Raw genomic sequence first — 22,839 nt, 5'->3', positions numbered from 1 at the left:
CAGTGCAGAGCCTGATGCAGGGCTTGAACTAATGAACCATGAGATCATGGCCTGAACCAAAGTTGGACACTCAATCTACTGAGCCACCCAGGTGCCCCCAAATCCGTTAATTTCAAAGACTTTGGTTCCTTTTATGTATAATTAGGGATTAGTGTACAAGAGATGACCCAAAACTTCCAAGATTGATCCTGGAACCATAATATCTTGAAATGTTTAAGGAAAAAAAAAAAAAAGGAAACTCTCATCATGACCAGATTGGGTCAGAGATCTGTGAGAAAAGGAGGCTTCAAAAGTAAAAGCCTAAATCCTTAATTGCCACCTAGAAGTTGTAACATCTCATTAAGGATATTTCTAAAAATTCTTTTCTGGAAAGTCTTTTATGTACTTGCACAAAGCCCCTGATAGCAAAAGATCAAGCCCTCCTACGTTTAGAGGAGGTGTGCCAATTATCACTTAATACCTCCTTATTTCAGATCTATCCTTCATTGCTTTGCTTGGGATACTAGAACATTTCTTCCTTACAGCTCAATGTTCAGCTTTATCAGTAGAGAGTGCTGGAAGGCCAATTTCATCTACATAAGCAAGTGGTTTCTTCCTTCTGGCTTCTGCTTACTAGTACCCCAGCTGTGGGGGAGTCCTGCTTGCCAGCCAATGCCTACAGTTTCCTGCCTCAGCTACTGTGTACCAGCTCTGGCTAGGGCGATCTAGTGTACTACTGTGTCATCTGATGACTTGTGGCTGCAGTCACACCCTCTCCAGTGAGGTCAGTGTCCCAGCCTTAGGGAGAGGCTCTACCCGCCCCTGCCTTCCCCCCCCCCCCCCCCATCCAAGTAGGTTCTTTTGGTTACCCTCCCTCTGCCTTAGGGTATTCTTTAGAGTTCTCTTTTATTCCCTTATAGTAGTTAGCTCCCTTTAAGTAGTTAATAATTCTTTATATTAAACTGTCCCTGCTCAAAATACTGTGATTGCTATCTCCTGAATGTCCTTTCATTGGCCTTGATGCTGAAAATGCAATTACTGGTAAATGACGGTACCCTAGTAGGTCAAGGTTTTGATAAATTCAAAATCCATTGAACATGTGAAAATACATCGGTCCTAATATTACTAGAAACTATACAAAATGAGTCAGAATGAATTTTATTCAGCTGGAAGTCATATCTATGAATTTTATATTTAGAATTGTTATTAAATCATTGTATGGTTTAATGGTAGTGAAATGAACTCTAACAAAATTTTGGAGACTGAGATTTCTGGAATAAGAGAGTGATTCTCCCTTTTCCTTGAGTAGCATCAGCACCCAGAATAGCAGAAAGTCACCATCTTTTAAGATGTTAGATATCCAGTTCTGTCAAATTGGAAAAAAAAAAAAAAACCCTCCCCAATCTGTCCATCAGATTAAGAAATTCCATTGCCACACACACAACATGTATGACTGACTCTAGACCAGTGCTGTGTAGTAGAAATAGATGGTAGGCTTCAAATGTAATTTAAAATTTTCTATGGTCACATTAAAGAAAAGAGAGAAACAGGTAAAATTAATTTTAACAATATATTTAATTTAGGGGCGCCTGGGTGGCTCAGTCAGTTGGGTGGCTGACTTTAGCTCAGGTCATGATCTCACGGCTCGTGAGTTTGAGCCCCGCATTGGGCTCTGTGCTGACAGCTCAGAGCCTGGAGCCTGATTCAGATTCTGTGTCTCCCTGTCTCTCTGCCTGTTTCCTGCTCACACTCTGTGTCTCTGTGTCTTTCAAAAATAAATAAACATAAAAAAATTTTTTAAAACTTAAAAAACCCAATATATTTAATTTAATCCAACATAGTGAAAATATTATCAAGATAATAATCATTATTAAATTATTAATTAACATTAAATTGTTGATATTTACATTCTTTTATATGTACCAAGTATTTGAAACCTGGTATGTGCTTTATGCTGTAAAACTTCTCAGTGTAGACTAGTCACATTTCAATGTTTATTTATTTTTGAGAGAGAGAGAGAGAGAGAGAGAGAGAGAGAGGGAGGGAGCATGAGCGGGGAGGGGCAGAGAGAGAGAGGGAGACACTGAATCTGAAACAGGCTCCAGAGTCTGAGCCGTCTGCACAGAGCTGGACACTGGGCTTGAACTTGTGAACCACGAGATTATGACCTGAGCTGAAGTCAAATGCTTAATTGGCTAAGCCACTGAGGCACCCTAGACTAGTCACCTTTCAAATGCTCAATAGCCACATATGGCTAGTGGCCACTCTGTTGGACAGTGCAGCTCTTGAATATGGGTTGACCACCATGTGAGGTCACGGGAGCGACTTTAAGTTGTGACTTTTTGGGACACAGTTTAAGAAAAAAGGAACTGCATAAAAAATATTGGACTTTATTCTATAGCTTTATTGAACCTTTAATATTGTATTTTAAACCATTTTTTGTGTTAGATACAAATAAATGTAGTAGTGATGATGTGTATTACTTTAGGAATCAAGAATTTCAGTATAAAAGAAAAGGAAGTGCAATTACAGAATTAAGAATCTAGGTTGGGAACACTGTTGGGCATTACTGTGGAGTTTGTTACTCCTGTTAATCCTGTTGATCTGAACCCACTTATTGGTAGCATGAAGATTACAGAAACTGTTAAAAATAGCAGTTTGGAGACATTTTCTGACTCAAAGCATAATTAGTAGAATGAAACTGTAAGTTCTTGACTTGACCTTGAGTCAGGGGAAGCCATGTGAAATATCCAAAATCCAGTTGGATCTAATTTTAAAGATCCTTAGGAGTTACATTGTATGAATATGACAGAACACAATTTCAACAGGTCTTTGTGTCTTAAAATTAAATTCAAAAGACATTACTGTGGAACCTCAAGTTTAAGGGTGTCTAGATACATCTACATATCTTTACTTTTTAATGGAAAGATATTTACATATCTTAACATATGTACATTTATATATCTTAAGATTTCAAAACTCAATCAAGGGGCGCCTGGGTGGCTCAGTCGGTTAAACGTCCGACTTTGGCTCAGGTCATGATCTCATGGTTGGTAGGTTCGAGCCTTGCATCAGGCTCTGTGCTGACAGCTCAGAGCCTGGAGCCTGCTTCAGATTCTGTGTTTCCCTCTTGCCCTGCCCCTAACCTAACTCATGCTCTGTTTCAAAAATAAATACATTAAAAAGAAAAAAACTCAAGTAATCAACTTGACTAGGAGTTACAGACTTCTTAGGGAGAAAAACTTGAGCAGGGGAAGTGGGCTAGGTGATCACCTCTCTATTTATATATTTAGGTATATATTTTCTTTTTTTTTTCCTGGAGTATTTTAAAGCAAATCCCAGATATCATATCTTTTCACCCAGTTATTACCCCATGACATTATGAAGTCATTAACATAATCATATATAGAGTTTAGGGTTGCTGATGGGGTCTCAAATAAGATTCTTAACCTTGCAGCCCAAGTATCTGCTAATAAATAGCTTCAGTTCACTGGTATGCTAATTGCTTTCTTTAGGTGGGTAAGCATCTTCTAACCTTAGAATAAATCATAGAAATATAAAAGAGAAGATACCATTAGTATTAATATTTTTTTGTGTTAAGAAAGTGGCTTTGGGGCACCTGGGTGGTTCAGTTGGTTGAGGGTCTGTCTTCGGCACAGGTCATGATCTCAAGGTTCATACGTTCAAACCTGGGCATCAGGCTCTGAGCTGGCAGTGCAGAGCCTACTTAGGATTCTCTCCCTCTCCTCTCTCTCTCTGCCCTTCCCCCACTTCTGTGTGTACTCTCTCTCTTTCTCAAAAACAAATAAATAAAACTTTTTTAAAAAGCTGCTTTGCATATTTGATGGTTTTTTTTTTTTAATGTTTTTATTTAGGGGCACCTGCTTGGCTCAGTGGCCAAGCGTCCAACTTCGGCTCAGGTCATGATCTCACAGTTCATGGGTTCAAGCCCTGCATCAGGCTCTGCGCTGACAGCTCAGAACCTGGAGCCTGCTTCAGATTCTGTGTCTCCCTCTCTCTGCCTCTCCCCCACTCACACTCTATCTTTCAAAAAACTAAATAAGCATTAAAACAAAAGAAAAAAAGTTTTTATTTATTTTGAGAGAAGCAGAGAAAGAGAGAACAGGGGAAGGGCAGAGAGAGAGGGAGAGAGAAAAATCCCAAGCAGACTGTGTACTGTCAGCACAGAGCCTGATGCAGGGCTTGATCACACGAACCGCGAGATCATGACCCGAGCCGAAATCAAGAGGCAGACACTTCACCAACTGAGCCACCCAGGTACCCCTGCATATTTGATGTTTTATAGATCTGTCACAGGAGGATGGGTTTGGACTGGTAGCTTTGTAACTAATTTGGAATGTTTGAGCAATACAGATTTTTTATTTTAAGATGAAACCTTATTAAATTATTTTTAATATTTTGAAATATCTAAGATACCTTTGGATTCCTAATATTTATACACCTAGGGTATTGGATTTACGAGTATGAATTTCTACCCAGAAAGTTTTGCTTATTATAAGTTAAAGCACTTGAAGTATGTAAAGGGAAATGCTGGAGATGAAGCAGTCCACTATGTGAATACATTTATAAGCACGCTCTTCCAATCCCTAGCCCCTTGTCACTTTCCAATGTAAGAATGACCACAGAGCCTACAAAATGGGGCTGCAATATAGAAAAGCTGCCCGGACACTAACAGGTTGCTAGCCTGTCCTATGTATTTGTAGCTTCCACCAAGATGGGCGACTTATGGACTTATGGTCTCTAAGTCCCTCCCTGCTCATCAGAGCCAGCCAGCATCTTAACACACAATTGAATGAAGGAGCATATAGAATGAAAAATGCTAGGTATGCACCTGGGTTTTGCCATATATTGATTTTTCATTGTGTGCACTGCCTTTCTTCTGCCACTGTAATGTGGGAAAGCACCCTAGAAGAGATGGTCCCAGCATTAGGAGCATCCACAGGGCCAGAGCTGTTATGCTTATTCTTTGGGTAGCCTTGAGGCGACCCCTACTGGAAGGCAGATGCTACCACAGTCAGAAGAACTCCGAAAATGCATTCCTTCCTGGAAAAAGATAGACTCCTATCTAAACTCAGACTGATGTCTCATTTTATGGGACAAGTTGTCCAACATGTGCCTAAATTACAAACCACACATCCCTTCCAACCTCCAAATCACTGGTGAGACAGAAGCAAAACTATGGCACTAAGCAAAACTATATAAAACTTTTCAGCAAGCAGGCTTTATGTGGCCTGAGGCTCTACTAAGGATCAAGATGAACTCTAATGCTGCAGTTCTACAATCCACCAGATTTTGGGACTCAGTCTATGTCAATATTATTATCTATCTGGTATTCCAATAGTGTCACTCCAACCTTGAGAGCTTTCTTTCTTGTCTGTTGCCTCCTTATTGTCAAGTACTCACTTATATCCTGGGTTCCTTTGCAGCCCAGGTCACCCTGGACATCATACAGCACATATGTTCTAGCAGGATATGAAAAGGAATTTTAAGAAAGAACCCAGATGGCAGTAGTCTTATGACATTCTCTTGACCATCCCCATGACTCTATGGGGCTCTAGACCATCCTCGAGGCTACAAAAGTGACAAGCCACAGCTACATCAAAATTTGTAGCAAATAAGGTAAGTCTGGATACAATTCATGGCAAATTTATCCTGGGGGGGGGGGAAGGAATTACTGTGTGGCATTCAAGATGGACTAAGTGAAGACCACAAAGAAATTTTGTAGGGTGTATGGAGATACCAGATAAATAACCTCAGGTCTAGTGTATGAAATGGGAGACTGGGCTAAACCAGGATTCTTAAGTCCTCACCTTGCTTACCACCATAGTTTACTGCTGCATATCAGGAAGGTCCATCTTCCCTGCCCTTTTCCACCATAGCTCTCTCCTTCAGATGTCTTTGGCAGCGGTAATTCATGGCCACTGAGTAGTTGGTACACAACAGACTTTAACGTTGTCTGTAAAGTTCTTGGCTGCATATTCCACCTTTGGGATGCAATGTGCTAGGTACTATAAAAATTCTGCCATCTAAAGGTTACCTAAGACATGGATCCTCCCTGACATTGTGTGTGTGTGTGTGTGTGTGTGTGTGTGTGTGAGCTGCTTTGGAATATAAAGAACTCATCTTTAGGGACATTTGGTTTTATATCCTTTTTCTAGCTCTAATCCTTGGAACTGGGATTTTTGAACTAGAGAGACCCATTGTAAAACCTGTGGGGATTCTAGAAAAAGGCCTAATGCAACTAGGGATGCCACTGGGGCTCTACAAACCAAGGAGTTGTCTCTTACCTCTGTAAAGGAAGAATAAAATAGCTCAGGAATTTTAACTGTGATTCAAGGAAGATAGAAAAATATAACCTTACAATTGAAGAAGTATTCCAGTTTCTTTACAAGAGAGGAACAGTGCATTAATTGGTTTGGGTAGATCCTGGACATTGGTGGACAATTACTAAAAGTTGTTAATTACTGGGGGTACCTGGGTGGCTTAGTCGGTTGAACATCTGACTCTTGATTTCAGCTTAGGTCATGATCTCACAGTTCGTGAGATTGAGCCCCATGTGGGAGACTCTGCTGGCAGCATGGAGACTGCTTGGGATTCTCTCTCTCTGCCTCTCCCTTGTTCTCTCTCTCTCTCTAAATAAATAAACAAACTCTCCTCTCCACTTTTGGGTGGTGGGGGGAGGCGCAGAGAGAGAGGGGAGAGACAACTCCAAGCAGGCTCCGTGTGCCATCAGTGTGAAGCCCAAGATCATGACCTGAGCCGAAATCAAGAGCCAGACGCTCAACCGACTGAGCCACCCAGGCACCCCTAGTCTGACTCCATTTTTGATGTTTGACCGCTGACAGCCCTCAAGCCCCATCATTCCCTTTTTCCGTCCTGCCGCACACCTGGACATGCTGCTAAGAAAACCCAGGTTTCCTTGGTGTGGATGGGAATCCAAGCCACACAAACCCCAGCCTGTGGAAGAGGGAGTCCTCATTTTGGACCTCCTCCACCTCCAGTCACTATAAAAACCCAAGCCACTTGCCCCTTCTGCTCCAGCCAAACAGACTGGCTTGAGTGTTGGCCATGCTTGCCCCCGAAAGCCTCACTATGTGAGAATGAATCTTTCAGACCCTCTTGGTGAGTGTATTGTATCACCATCTCCAGCTCCGAGCCAATTTTGGATGGGTGGATACCACCCTCCACAGAGCAACCACAAAGCAAACCCGAAAGTAGAAACTATTCAAATGCCCAGCCACCAGCTAAATGGACAGATAAATTATTGCATAGTCACCCACTGGAACTTACAGGGCAGTAAGAATAAATGAACCTCTATTTCTTGTAATCTTACAATGTTTAATAAAAGGAACCAACGCAAAAGAATATATTATTTTATTATTATTTTTTAAAATTTGAGTGTAGTTGACATAATGTTTCACTATTTTCATGTGTATAACATAGTGATTCATAGTGATTCCATACATTATGCTATGCTCACCACAAGTATAGCTACCATCTGTCACCATACAATGTTATTACAATATCATTGACTGTATTCTCTATGCTGTACTTCTTACTCCTGTGACTTATTCAGTCCATAACCGGAAACCTGTATCTCCCCATCCTCCTCACCCATTTTGCCCATCTCCCATCCCCCTTCTTTCCGGCAACCATCAGTTCTCTGTATTTATAGGTCTAATTCTGCTTTTTGTTTATGTATTATTTGTTTTGTTTTCTAGATTCCACATATGAGTGAAATCATATGATATTTGTCTTTCTCAGTCTGTCTGCTTTCACTTAGCATAATACCCTAGGTCCATCCATGTTGTCACAAATGGCAAGATCTCATCCTCTTTTATGGCTATGTAATATTTCATTGTGTGTGTATACATACATAAACATGGGTATATGTACATACATACATGCACACACACACCACATCTTCCTTTCCAGTCATCTATCAGTAGACACTTAGGGTGCTTCCATATTTTGGCTATGGTAAATAATGCTGCAGTAAACATAGTGCATAGTAGTGCACGTGTCTTTTCAAATTACTGTTTTCATTTTCTTTGAGTAAATACCCAGTAGTGGAATTATTGGATCATGTGGTATTTCTATTTTTAGTTTTTTTGAAGAATCTCCATACTGCTTTTTCACAGTTGCTGCACCAATTTACATTCCCATCAACAGTGCATGAGGGGTCCTTTTTCTCCACATCCTTATAACACTTGTTATTTCTTGTCTTTTTTATGTTAGCCATTCTGACAGGTGTGGAGTGATACCTCTTTGTGGTTTTGATTTGCATTTCCCTGATGTTGAGTGATATTGAGCATCTTGTCAAGTGTCTGTTGCCTGTCTGGATGTCTTCTTTGGAAAAATATCTATTCAAGTCTTCTACCTGTTTTTTTAACTGGATTGTTTGTTTTGGTGTTAAGTTGTATACTCTTTTTTTTAATATATATTTTAGATATTAACCCTTTATCAGATATATCATCTGCAAATATCTTACGCCATTCAGTAGGTTGCCTTTTTGTTTTGTTGATGGTTTCCTTTGCTGTGCAAAGTGTTTTATTTTGATGTACTCCCAATAGTTTATTTTTGTTTTTGTTTCCCTTGCCTCAGTAGGCATATCTAGAAAAATGTGTCTATTGATAGCCAATGTCAGAGAAATTACTGCCTATGTTCTCTTCTAGGATTTTTATGGTCTCAGGTCTCACATTTAGGTCTTTACTCCATTTTGAGTTTATTTTTGTGACTAGTGTTAGAAAGTGGTCCAGCTTCATTCTTTTGCATGTAGCTGGCCAGTTTTCCCAACACCATTTATTGAAGAGACTGTCTTTTCCCCATTGTATATTCTTGCCTCCTTTCTCATAGATTAATTAGCCATCTAATTGTGGGTTTATTTCTGGACTCTCTATTCTGTTCTATTTATCTACGTGTCTATTTTTGTACCAGTGCCAGACTGTTTTGATTACTGTAGCTTTGTAGTATATCTTGAAATCTGGAATCATGATACCTTCAGCTTTGTTCTGCTTTCTCAAGATTGCTTTGGCTATTCGGGATCTTTTGTGGTTCCATACAAATTTTAGTATTATTTGTTCTAGTTTCTGTGAAAAATGCTATTGGTATTTTGATAGGGAATCATATTAAATCTGTAGATTGCTTTGTGCAGTATGGACTTTTTAACAATATTAATTCTTCCAATCATGAGCATGGAATATCCTTCCATTTGTGTCATCTTCATTTTCTAATATATTCTTTATGACTGCATTTAAATAAGGGTAAGAGCAGGCAAAGTTAACCTATGTTAAAAGTCAGGATGGTCACCACCATTCTTAGAGTAGTAGGTTACTGGAAAGGAGCACAAAGTGGGTGCTTTTTTGAATGTCAGGCTCAATTTGGAAAAAAAATAAAAGCGGAGCAGGATGAGGGAATGTTCTCAGCTCTGAGGGACGAGGTCTGGCTTGGCCCTTTGGGCTGAAGGATTAAGAATGTGAACTGGCTCCATCCAGTGGCCAAATGTGGATATGCATGTCAATGCTTAAAAGCAGGACATGATAGGCCTCTCTTGGACGCCTTATAGTGTCAGTCAATTTTGGGAGTAGGGTGAAGATTCTGGGCTCATAAATGGGATAGAGTATGTCAGTAGGACCTGAAATCAGTATTTCTGTCCTGCTACAGAAATCTGGGCTCAGCCAGGCTGAGGGGGGACAAATGACTTCCCTGAAGGGAAAGTTAGGAAGCCCAGGGAAAGGTGGACCCTACCCCAGCCCTCCTATCTCCATCCAGGCTTTATCTGCCCCATGAGGCAGTCTGGGCTGGGTTTGGACTTCAGCTTTACTCAGGTATATGCTAATCTAGTGATGCCCATTCTAGAAGTGAGGGAACTGAGGCCCAGGTAGTTTGGCTTATGTAAATAGCAGAATTAAGATTTCAACTCAGGTCTGTCTAGCTCCAAACCCAGCCCTAAGCCGTGATTCTCTATGTAGTGTCTTAACCTCTTCTGTTCCATGGCTCCCTCTGGAAGTCTGTGAAGCCTATGGACCCATCTCAGAATACTGTTTTAAAAATCATAAAATAAAATACATAAGGGGGAATGGGGGAGGGAAAAAATACATAAGATTAGCGATCCTATTGAAATTGCCAAGAACTGATGATCTTATTAAAACACATATACCACAATATTTTTTCAATTGTGGCATAGCATGTGCTATCTATGTGTTTCTTTATTGATGTCTTAAATACAAAGTGGGTCTGAAAACAATTTTCAGAAAGTGATGAGTGTAAATATTTTGAAATGTCTGCTACACTGGTGATGTGAATAAAACTATCAGTGACTTCACTGGTGACAAGTCATGTATCACATTCTGTTTGAAGGAAATGTTGAATTTCCATCAGAGGTCAGTGAAAATAAGGATATAATCGTGTTCTTATCTAAGTACCTGGATCTCCTGCATACTAGGCTGGGTCCATTGGGGATCCCAATGGGATCCCTTTCTGGGAACAGGGACAGCTTGAGCTATGCAGAGCCTAGATTGTTTTCTTGTGAAAGGAGCAGACCAGGGAGGGCCACTGGCTGAATGATATAAGGTAGAACACAGAAGGATGTTTTATTTTCATAATTGTGTTTTGGTTTTATTTTGCATTAGGGAATAGCATCAAAGCTTTGATTTTATCAAAAGTATTCCATGAGACAGAGCTGGTATGAGTATTTAAGTTTCAAAAAGGTGATGAGTTGATTTAGAGAGAATATTCATACAATAATATGTAGTACAGGTGGTATGGGGATGTGGCAAAAAATGTGAAAGGCAGGGGGCACCTGGGTGGTTCAGTGGATTAAGTGGCTGTCTGACTTTGGCTCAGGTCATGATCTTGTGGTTTGTGAGTTGGAGCCCCGCATCAGGCTCTCTGCTATCAGTGCAGAGTCTGCTTTGGATCCTCTCTCTCTCTCTCTCTCTCTGTCTCTCTCTGTCTCTCTCTGTCTCTCTCTCTCTCTCTGCCCCCCCCCCCACTCACACACACTCCCTCTCCCTCTCTCTCAAAATAAATAAAACATTACAATTTTTTTAAAAGGTGGAAAAAATGTGAAAGTGGTAGCAATCCTGTTTTGAATCACTGGATTAGGAGATAGGAATCACTTTCATTTTACAGAATTTGAGAGGTTCTTCTGGTTCAGCCCAGCAGTCCCTGCAGCCCTGAATGGGACCGGGGGCTGACGTAAATACACGGTATTTAGGAAAAGTCCAGCAATCTTGGTCCACACCCTTTTATTTCTGGATACACTCAAGGGCAGCATTTCAAACCGTAGGTCACCACCCAGAAGCGGGTTGTGAAATCAGTTAAGGGACCACATCCAGCATTTAGAAAATATGAAATAGAACAGAGTAGAAAATATCAAAGCATGTTGTGGGTAGTTAGGGTAATTATTATTTTGTGATGCTTATGCTGTGGACCGCCAGGCAAAATACATTTCCTCCAGTGGGTTACAGGGGAAAGCATCTGCTCTGTGGAAACAGCCTTGCCTTAACCCAAGCCTCTCTCTATAACCCTTGAGCCTCTCTGTATATTCAGAGCCCTCTATTTTGGAGGGATTGAGTTCTCCAGGAGGGAGGACTGGGACCAGGCCAAATAGGCCCCTGGAGCTTTTCAATGTCAGTGTCACCTTCCTGATTTCAGCCTGATGTTCCTCTTTCCAGATTTTCAGCTCACACCCAGGTCTTTTGCTTCCAAACATTCTATCACATTTCCAGTTACAGCATTTCTTTATCTCCTATGGTTTCCTCATTTTGTGGCCACACTTCCCACTCCAATGTGCAATATCTGGGTGGAGGATGTGTTCATTCTGAAGCAGCCTCTGCGTTGTTCTGCCCCACCTCTTCTAGGATCTGCCATCCTGGGGAACCAGAGGAGGCAGAGGGTCCTCTATAGACCTCAAGGGGTTCAGCCCCCCGATTTGGCTTAGCACTGTCTCCCATTGATCTCCCTAAGGGTGACTGGGTGGCGATTTGAGGGAGCAATCCTTGGATAGAGTACGTAGATAACTGTGTTGGCAGACCCTAAGACAAAGGGTTGAGTGTACATTTTAGTTTGGTCTATATGAAATTGCCGTTTTAATAAGTCCAAGAAGATCGGCGATTGGTAAGGTCATGTGGTTCAAGTAGTAGTTTATTTAGGAGACACAGGCAGGAGAGTAGGGAAGTGAGGCAGGGGAGGGAAGGACGCCAATAAAGATTATGTTACCTCTGTTACCCTGTGGGTAGCTGCAACCTGGAGAAACTCAGGGTAGTATACAACACACATCTCAGGGGCAAGGTTGGTGGGGTAGTTTTGTACCAACTCACCCCAGTCATTTGTTAAGGAGTCTTGAGGGGAGGGGGGGGGACCATATGGCTGGGCAGGGGCAAAACAGGCTTCGTTAGCCAGAGCAAGCCATCAGAGGAAGTAGTGTGGGCACTGCCAGTGGGAAGTCAGCAGTGTATATTGAGCAGGTGAGGCCAGAGTGAGGCCAGGGGATAGGAGGACCACCAAAGCGTCCACTGCGGGTGAGGCCACAGGATAGGAGAATCACCAAAGTGTCCGCTGTAGAAGCTATTCCCATGGATTTTCAAAGTGCCATTGGCTCTTGGCCACATACTCGAGTGTATAAGAAAACACGGTCATAGTTTTCTATAATAACTTATTTTCTGTTTTGAGACCCTAATCCACAGGATATTGAAAAGTAAGCCTCAGTTACTGTGAGGGTCACCCATTTCCCAGAACCTCATCACTTCTATGAGATTCAGACAGTGCCAAGGTTCAACACTGTACCATCTGGTCTTTGGTGGCATCTGCCCATGGGGGTCTTCACTTAGATGTCATTTCCTGCCTTCCTGTTGGTCACCAGTCCCTCCCATCCACACTCAATCTGATCCGCTGGCACCTTCAGCCCCGGCAGGGCACTGAATACGCCATTCAACTGCTTCTGTGCCAAGTGAGGGTGTGGGATGGGGGCTGCCTGTAGCCCTGCTCATCTTGGATTCACCATTACCGTGTCCCTCTGCCTCTGGACCCCATGAACCCCAGGACTCTGGCTGGGAGGCAGAGCACAGAATCTCTCTAATGTCTACATTGACTTGCTTCTCTCAGGCCTCTTATCTTCTCCCTGGCCTGGGGAGTAATTTTTTAGATTGATATAGGATAGAAAGGGAAGCTTGATTTCCTCAAGCCCCTGTATTCCCGTATCATAAATGTGTTTAAAAAATATTTTAACATGGGATGCCTGAATGGCTCAGTCCATTTAGCATCTGACTTCACCTCAGGTCATGATCTCATGGTTCATGGGTTCAAGCCCTGCATCGGGCTCTGTGCTGACAGCTCAGAGCCTGGAGCCTGCTTGGGATTCTGTGTGTCGCTCTCTTTCTGCCCCACCCCACTTGCACTCTGTCTCTCTCTCTCTCAAAAATGAATAAACATTAAAAAACTTTTTTTGTAAATGAATAAAAAAATGAAAATATTTTAACAATTATATTTCAGAATTTTTTAAACTTTTTATTTTAAAATAAATTAAATTTATTTTAAAATAAATTAAAATTAAAATTATCTAAATTATAGACATGAATTTTAAGAAATAATTCCAAGAGCTCCTGTATACCTTTCATCCAGTTTCTCCCCTTGTAACATCTTGCAAAACTATAGTACAATGTTGTGTCCGGGAAATTGATATTGATACAATCCCCCTACTTTATTCAAGTCTGACCAGTTTTCTGTGCACTAGTGTGTGGTGTGTGTGCATGTGTGTGCATTTAGTTCCATGCAGTTTTATCTCATGTAGATTTGTGTGACCATGAGAACAGTTCTGTCACCATGAGGGCCCCTCATGCCATTCTTTCATAGTCAAACAATTGCCATGCTCTTCCTTCCTTAAACCCTGGCATCCACTAATTTGTTCTAATCTGTTTGGTCTTGAGTAGTGTTCCATGGTAGGCATGGAATTTATTTAATCATTTTCCCACCGAGGACAACTGGATTGTTTCAAGTTCTGAGGCATATAATTGGTTTTTAACATATTTTGCTTTATGTTTTTAAAAACATTATTCTGAGAGAGAGTCCAAGGCTTTGTTACACTATCCCAGGGGTCCACTGGCACAAAAGTGTAGTTCTAAAGGAGAAGAGGACTATGTATCTCCACATTTCCTTCTCTCCATAGGGACTGGGTCGGAATGGGAACCACAGAAGGAGCTATTTCAGAGCTTCACGTCTTCTGTGCTGCTGGGGGAAACCTGAGGCAGGTGGTCTCTGTCACCACAGTGAGTCACCAAGCTGATCTTCACTGTAATGAGGGGAGTGTGTCTGTGGAAAGGAGAGTCGGAATGAGAAGGGCCCGGAAGAAAGAGAGGGGCCCAGGCACACGACAAATTTAAACCCAACCATGCCCCAAACTTAAGGAACATCTGTTATGCTCACGATGGGGTGGTGAGTGATTCTGAGGAGACAGAGGGCTTGTCTCAGGGTCAAGTCCCATACCTGTATCTTCAGGGGCAGGGAACAGCTGGGAGAAGTGAGCTGTGAGTGGGCTAGAGCATTCAAGGATGCAAAGACTCAGAGCTAGAAGTGACCGTGATAGCACAAGCTGCTGGGAGTTTTAGCAGAGGCAACCTCCTGCTGGGTGCAAGCCCATTTCATTCGGCGACCTCAGCTGGCACTGATCTACACTTGACTTCACCTCTTTTGGTTGGAGGAGTCAGGGCACACATTGTGATGACCACTGAACCTCTGTCCTCCAAGAGTAGACCCCTAACTGGGGTGTTTTGGAGGAAGCTCGTGCTATATCTAAGTACCAAGGAATGTCAGTAGCTAAGAAGCCGTTTAGGAGAAAGATGCTACAGAAAGGTCAGGGGTGCATCAGAGTCTGCAGGAGGAGACCATAAGTCATCAGAGGTAAACCAGCCACCATTGTGCAACTGCTAAAGAATGAATGGGCGTTGGCATTGAGCATCAGTGGCTGCTCAGCTTACAAGAAGAGTGACAACCACACAGTACATGCCTCCCGATGGATGAATAGCACCACCTGTGAAGTATAAGAGCTGAATCTGATCAGATCTCTAGCTTCCAATTTACAGGAAAACAAGAGGGCAGAGAAACGTTCAAGACCACCACAAGGATGCAATCAGCACAGTCTAGACCATGGGAAACCTGACATACAGGACGAACAACCAGTTTCCTCAATAAGTTTTGAGGAAAAGCAAAAAGATGGAGGTGGAGAAAGAACCTATAGGTTTAAAAAGACAATATATAAACCAACCATTCACAGTGTGTGGACCTTCCTCTATAGACAGAAGAAGCCTCAGGGACTGGAGTCTGTGTACAAAAAACATTAGTACCAGCCTTAGATAAGAGTAGGTAATTCTTGGGGAGGCTTTTTACATAGAAGCATGTGTTCCCTCAGTAAACTTTTATTGAGTGTTTGCAGTGTGTCCATCCCATTGGCCAGACTATGGTGCGAGGGATCCTCAGATGGGTGACAAATAACTTCTGTCCTGGAACAGCTAACTAGATCTGAGTTGGAACGGTTGGAGAGCAGGAAGGAGAAAAAAATCAAACAGAATATTCACGTACATTGTAGGTAAGAGAGCACTGATATGGGAGCCAGAAAACCCTGGTGGGTTCTCGTCAACCGTGTGTTTCTGGGCAAGGCTCTCTGAGCTGTAACGTAAGCGCTATATTAAAGCTAACGTGTAATATGTGGTTGAAGACATTTTGATAAGTGAACAAATACATTGATTTCAAACAAATAAGCTTGTAGCAAGGGACTGGTAAGTGGTACAAAGGTTACACATGCCCCCCCCGCCCCAGGCTGAAAGCAGCCCCCTCCTAGGGCCCTGAACATGACAGGCTGGGCAGATGTACAAAAGGAGAGACATGTCTGGGTGGCTGGAAGGGATCAGCCGGTGGGGGCAGCACAGAAAGAGGAAATGGAAGAGGTGAGATGAGTAAAATTTCCTTCCTGTTGTGCCGTCAATGGAGCATGATAGGAAGAAGTTGGTCTGGCCTGACATCTAATCAAAGTAAGTAAACATGAGCTTTACCAGAACTTCTAAACTTGGGGGCAAGTTTGTTTAGGAGTTCCAACTTCAAGACCCTAGAGAGGGTCCGACTGACCCTGTCACGGGCTTAGCCCAGAATGGGGTGAAGTTTGCCCAGGGAAGACAGAGAAATGGAGAGAAAGAGATCGAGAGTGAGGCAGAGGATGAGGCAGGGCCAAATTGGGGCTTGTCCGTCAAAACGTCAGCTTGTCCAGTGCTGGTTGGGTTATGTCAGCAAATCAACTGCCCGGCTCTCTAGCTTCTGCTCTGTGAGGGTAGCACCAGGTACTCTGTGTGCAGATGAACCACTCTGACTGTGAGGAATTTGTGGTCTGGTAGGAGACAGATTTGTCCTTGAACAATATTTCCCTTACAGACTCAGGAAGCTCAGAGCAGGGCATTAGGGATGTCTGGAGAGGCCTGGAGAGACTTGAGGAAGCTTCTGGGGAGGAGATGGGCTTAGAGTTGGCTGGCAGAGGACAGGAAGGGTCAGGCTGTAGGCAAAATGTCCACAGGTTCACAGTTGGTCCTTGGCTGGCAATAGAAGCAGATGTTTTGAAAATGTGATGCCACTTTTTGCTGTAATGGTAAATGTGTCCAGTGTGTTAAAATTGTGTGTTAGGAGTGTGTCAGGACAGTATGAATTTTAAGGTCTCCATTCTGAAGTTGAAGCAGCACTGTATCCTGTAGGAGACGCCCTGTGCATCCCAGCTGCCTGTCATCAGGGTCTGGGTCCACACTCTTCACAGGGCAAATAATTGTTGCACTTCGTGAAGAGAGCAAAGAAGATGAGTTCAGAGACTTCTTCCCCCCAGCTCACTTTGATATGGGGAAGTCCCCTTTGTCCTTGACTGGTGCTGTCTCTGCTTTGGCTGCTTTGGGCTGGTGGAGAACAGCGAGTAACTGAACCCCAGGAGGAGAGCACTTTCTCTGCAGGAGAGAATTCGGGCAAGTGCTGCCCAGCTGTCTGCCACCTGCACTTCTCAGCAACAATCCCTGGGCAGAGAAGAGGGGGTCAAGAAGGAAAAGCGCAGGACAAGCAGTGGGCCGGTGCTGCTACTGGGCCAGGATTGGGGTGGGTCTATGGAGGGCAGGGTAATTCCGGGAGAGTCTACCTAGCCAGGCTCAGACCTTCCTGGAATTCCCTGCCCCCAGAACCATGACTGACTTCCTCTAGCTGGAAACTGCCCATTCCAGGAGGACCCAGCCCTTGCTCGGAAGATGCCTCAGTGAATTCCAGGGAAACCTGGCCACCCATGCAAGGGCTCTGAACCCTCACAACCTGCCCTGCATACCAGAGTGTAGGTGTTTGAGGTGCTATGGGTGGAAATTCAACTCAACAGGAAGCAGATGGGCTGAGATATTTCAAAAGAGGATGAGAGGAGTGCCTGGGTGGCTCAGTAGGTTAAGCATCTGACTCTTGATTTCAGCTCAGGTCATGATCCCAGGGTCGTGGGATTGAACCCTGCATTGGGCTTCTCACTTAGTGTGGAGCCTGCTTAAGATTCTCTTTCTCTTCCTCTGTCCTTCTCCCTCAGCTCATGCTCTCTCTCTCTCTCTCAAAAAAAAAAAAAAATTGAGGTGATTTGAACAGCAAAATCAATGATAATAATGGAATAAAATTAATACTCATAAGTCCATGCTGATATATATAAATAAATAGAAGGGCCAAGTCTTTCTTACAGCAAAATCCAATTAATAAATATAAAAAGAACGATAGAAGTTGTGAGAAGGTGAGAGGTCTTAGCCGCTGAGCTGGAATTTTTAATGCAGAAATTCAAACTGGCCTCATTTTGTAAAGTTTCTGGGTAAATGGCTGGGCAGGAGAGTTTTGCAAGTTTTGGCATAGCTCAGCAAAAGCAATTATCACTCGTACTGGCAAAGGGTGAAGCCAGTGTTCCAGACCTGCCAGGGTTACCACTCGGGCAACTGGTTTGAGCAATAGCACAGAGGTTACTCTCTTTTTGGTTATGCAGCAGATGGAAGTGCATGGAACCTCTGGACACTGAGCTGAAACTCTGGTCGTGTGTCAGGAAAGCACAGCTCTGGCAGAAAGACAGGATGAAGACCCACTGGAAGATCCAAATCTTCTTTTGACTATTGAAGAGTTAAATAAGGAGTTTATGGTGAAAAGTAAGGACCTATGGCTCTCTCTTGAGTTGCCACTGGCAGCCTTTGGATACAGTTCACTCTAAAATCCCAAATGAGGGGCACCTGGATGGCTTAGTTGGTTCAGTGTCTGACTTCAGCTCAGGTCATGATCTTGTGGTTCCTGAGTTCGAGCCCCGCTTTGGGCTCTGTGCTGACAGCTCAGAGCCTGGAGCCTGTTTTGGGTTCTGTGTCTCCCTCTCTCTTTGCCTCTACACTACTTGTACTCTCTCTCTCAAACCTAAGTGAAACATTAAAAAATAAAATAAAATCCCAGATGAGACCCTAAAGGAGCATGATGGTCATTAAGCTACCCAACTGTCACATTAATTACATCTTGTTTTGTTTTTGTTTTCGAAAAAAAAAAAAAATTCTCCCAAGAATGTCCTGGATTCTGTATGCACATACAAATCTCCAGGACTTCAGTGTGACCGACATGATAAAATGTGATATAAATAAACTTTACTAACACACACACACACACACACACACACAAAGAATGATAGAGATAGAAAATCACCATTTGGGAAACAACACAGTAATAATTGTCAGAAAGCGTCATCAATGAATGTTAATATTAGCGGGCAAAAGTTGATAAGAAAGGGTATTTGCATAGTCTCAAAGTACCTCCCTACAAGATGCTTCTTAATTACAAAAGAATAAGTAGTAATTTCACAGTGGAAACCCTGCAGACACTATTTTACCGGGTGATTAAAGTTAATGTTGCCAGTAATGAGACATACTGAAATCATGGACATCTGGTATAATGCACTGAGAAGGACACAACATCACTTCTGTGGTGTTCCTGCCTAAAATACATAGCCATAATTTACCCTTGAAGAAGCATCAAACCAAAAGTTAGGGATGTTCTACGGTTCTCTTCAAAACTATCAAGGTCATGAAAGACAAAGCAAGACTGAGGAACTACCCTAGAAATGGGGAGACTAAGGAGCCATAACAACCAAAAGCAATGTGGGAGTCTGCTTCGGATCTTGGACCAGAGAAATGACATTAGTGAGACAGTTGGTGACATTTGAATAAGGTCTGTAGATTAGTGAATAGTATTGTGTCAATGTTAGTTTCTTGCTTTGGATCATTATTCTATGGTTCTGTGGTTAACATTAGAGGAAGCTGGCTGACAGGCATATAAGAATTTTGTGCGCTAAGTTTGCAAATCGAAAAATTATTTTAAAATAAAAAGTTGGGAGAAGGGGAGGATGAGGAAGGAGCCTAGGTTCTAGAACTTAGCTGTCCTAATTCTCTCAAGAGAATTATACAGAATGAAAACAAGCCAGTCTTAAAAGGTTATCCATCCCTGGGATGGAACCAGGGCTCTGTGGCTTCTGTTGGGCATCTCCCTACTCCTAATTGTCCTATTGGTAACCAGCACTTAGCCTGGAGACACTTGGAGACCCCCCGCTTGAGACGTCCTCTGCTCCCTTCTGTTGGAGTGAGAACTCATCATGCCCTGGCCTCCACTCTAGGTGGCCCGTGGACCCCAGGGAAAGGCAAATGTTTAAGGCCATGTCCACCTCTCTGGGGACATTAAGTTCTCATCATTACTGTCTGAGGGAGGCAGCATCCCCACCCCCAATACAGATCTGAATGGCAAGGCTCAGAGAGGTGAAGACACCATCTCTAGATCACATAGAAGGTACACACAGAGCCAGGTTCAAGCCGGGCAGTGTGTTGACCCCAATGCCAGTGCCTGTGACCACCTGGCATTATTCTGTTACTGCTTAATTCAAGTAGAGACAACAGGCATTCACCAAGCACCTGCTGTGTATCAGGCTGCAGGGGGTTGGAGGTAAGGGTGGTTAGACATCATCCCTGGGCCACAGGTACTGTCCCGGAAGAGAGGTACCTTCATCTTGGCAAGCATATGGTGGCAGAATGTCACACACACATATTCATTCAGTTTCTGCTCTTTTCTGGCCCTAGGCTTAGGCTGGTGGGTTCGGTATAGTCCTTGCCTGGGAGTTCCTGACCCAGTAGGAGAGCAGACAAGTAAGTAGGCAGAGGGAGAAGAGTGGGGGTGGAGAGGGAAGATGGTTTGGAAAGTCTAGGAAATGAAAATATTGCTGACACTTTGGGGGGCAGATGCAGCAGGGCTTGCTGGGAGTTAAGACCAGAGGAGATGAGAGGCAGGATGGGGTAGGATGGTACTGGAGAGATGTCTGAAATCAATGCAGCTGGAGGTTGGGGAAAGCTGCCTAGCAAAGGCCTGGAGTTCTGAACTGCGGCTGTTCATCATCTGCTTGGCTCCCCTGCTGGGGAAATGGTCCAGAGAGGTGTGGCTGGGGACACATGTTTTCCAAAGACATTAGACTGTCTTTGGGTGGGGGGAGTTGCTCCTTCAGGGGGGCGGTCATTTGAGCTTGACTCATTTCAAATGAGGGGAAATAGCTTATGGCTCGCAGCTGAGGCGGGGCAGGGGCAGGCCCAAAGGGGATGCTTTGTTCCAGCCTCAGAACAGGATGTGTTCAGGGCACTGTCCAGAGAGGAGATTCGCACTCCCTCTACACTTCCCTGAGGAAGAAGGCCCCGGGTGCTGCTGCTCTCCTGGATAAGGTTGGACATCCCCAGGCAAGTTGGTCTGGCTCTGGTAGGTTATGGCCACTGCTGGAATGGGGTGGACTCTACCCAGGGGAGAGGGGAGAGATTGCATCCAGGGACTTGGAGAGTGGCCACAGGTGTGGGGAGAGGGAAGTGCTAACAGGTCAGTGTGGAGCTTTCTCTCTGGGACAACTCTTGGAACAAGTGCCTCAGCACTAGGGAGTAGGCAGTTTGCTGGTTCCTTCCCTCTTTGGCTCCAGCTCTGAGAATCTGCTTTGTGGATTCTGTAAGACCCTGAAAGTTGGTGTCAAACATGGCTGTGTGATCTCAGGGATTCCCTTTTGTCTCTGGGTCTCTGGTTCCCCAGCTGAGACAGATGAGGAGGTCTTTAAGGGCCCCCTCCAAGGGCTGAGGTTATTCTTTGCATGTCAACACTCTTTCCTTATGCCGCTTTGCTCTCTCTTGTTACCCCTCACCCAAGTTCTGAGCCCCCTCTTGCCCCAGATAGTCTCAGAATTTCCTCTTATCCCTCTTAAGCTAAGCCAAGAGTCATTTTGGAGCCTGGAAGGGAACCAATAATTCTATGTCAGGCACTCACCTAATTATTATAAAACCTCCAGGAAGGAGATATTTTACAGGTGAGAAAACTAAGGCTCAGAGAGGCTAAGTAATTTGCCTGGGGTTACTCAGCCATTAAGAAGTAGACCAATCTCTTCTGTCTATTCCATGCTGCACCATGCTGAGTATACCACCCTCCCTGGGGGTAGTGGAGGTGGTGATTGTGTTTCATTTTGAACCAAGAATAATGCCGAAATGTAAATGCAGGCAACAGTGAGAGAGACAAAGGAAAGAAATGCAAAAATGATTTGGGAAACATGTGAAAATCATACCTTCTTCTGCAACAGCAGCTCTTTAAAGAGTAGGGCTCTAAACTTGCTGAGTTTTTATTAACTGAAGTAAGCTCTGGGAGGAGGGGTTGCCCTGTGAGTTTCTCAATGACATCAACATCCCCATTCCCTGATAAGAGCCAGGAAACATTGAGTAATGTGGGGTCCCAGGGAGCATGGGGAACAGGAGGGCCTCACAGATCCCAGGAGCCAGGAGCCGGGGGGTCTATCAGGAGACTTCAAAGGTACTCACACCCTGCAGGGGACCAGACAAGGCCACTCTCTGCTAGCCAGGCTCTGTGATTCCACAAATCCGGGGAGTCTTAGTGCAGCGGATGGAGCCATGGGCATGAAAACAGACAAGATTTACCAAAATATTCCCAGAGACTATTCCTGGAGGCAGCTAGCCTCTTTTCTGTTTTTCTCTTACATTCCCACATTTTACATTGAGCATGTATGATTTTTGTAAGCAGGAAAAATACATGTTAGAAAAGTAAAGAGAGAAGGAGAGCATGTAATGGTCCACTGCTCGGAGATTCAGAGCTCTAAGGTCAGCTCTGCCTAACTTGTAGTGAGTGTGGCTCTGGGCTTTCTGTGAAACCGGGGAGGTGTCACATGCTGCCTGTAACAAGGGAGCCAGGAGGACTTGGAGGGCCAGGACATAAAGGCGCCTGGAGAAGTAAGGGGCCCCGTGTACACGTCAGGACCGGTTACTATTGTTTCCACAGTGTTTTGTGCATCACAATGAATTTAAATGCAGTGCTTTCCACAGTGGACCATGAAGAGGGCATCTGTCCTTTCCTCTGAGTCTGAGGTGAGAGCTCACAGCAGTGGAGCTCCCAGTGTGTGGTCCAGGGCTCTGGCCCTGGAGCGGACTGCAGGGACTCAATTTCTGACTCTGCAGCACGCTTGCTGAGTATCCTTGGGCAAGTAACTCCCCCTCTCTGAGCCTCAGTTCCTCATTTACAAAATGGAAATAACAATAGTGTTTATCTCCTAAGGTTGTTGTGAGCAGTGAGGACATGAATACGTAGAAAGTTTGGAGGAGGGAGTCTACAACTGGCCTGTTATTTTCTTTGAGAGGCAGTATAAGTTAGTGTTCTAGAGCATGGACTCTGGATTTCAGTTCCTGGACCTACTACTACTCCCTTGCCAGGTGACATTGGGCCAGTTCCCTAATCTCTCTGTGTCTCAGTGTTTTCAGC

The 22,839-nt window shown here is 43.8% G+C and overlaps 1 protein-coding gene and 1 pseudogene across 12 annotated transcripts in view; both read left to right on the top strand.

Annotated features, from left to right (window-relative positions):
- Nucleotides 1–22,839, top strand: part of ACKR2 (atypical chemokine receptor 2) — a 57,221-nt gene that overhangs the window by 22,099 nt on the left and 12,283 nt on the right. For 8 of the 12 annotated variants that reach the window (XM_053221574.1, XM_053221568.1, XM_053221570.1 and 5 more), the window contains 2 exons: nt 5,427–5,619; nt 14,168–14,267. Coding sequence is in view for 1 of the 12 variants with exons in the window: in XM_015062814.3 (XP_014918300.3) it covers nt 20,643–20,796 (154 nt within the window). In the remaining 11 variants the exon portion in view is untranslated. Of the gene's footprint in view, nt 1–4,585; nt 5,620–14,167; nt 14,268–20,633; nt 20,797–22,839 lie in introns of those variants that run through there. The other 4 variants (XM_053221575.1, XM_053221567.1, XM_015062814.3 and 1 more) reach the window with 4 other exon arrangements.
- Nucleotides 14,274–20,537, top strand: LOC128315330 (putative uncharacterized protein C6orf52; annotated as a pseudogene).

This window comes from Acinonyx jubatus, chromosome C2 (assembly GCF_027475565.1).
Source record: "Acinonyx jubatus isolate Ajub_Pintada_27869175 chromosome C2, VMU_Ajub_asm_v1.0, whole genome shotgun sequence".
Taxonomy (NCBI): domain Eukaryota; kingdom Metazoa; phylum Chordata; class Mammalia; order Carnivora; family Felidae; genus Acinonyx; species Acinonyx jubatus.
Note: the sequence above shows the minus strand (reverse complement) of the source record. Positions and strands in the feature narration are given on the sequence as shown.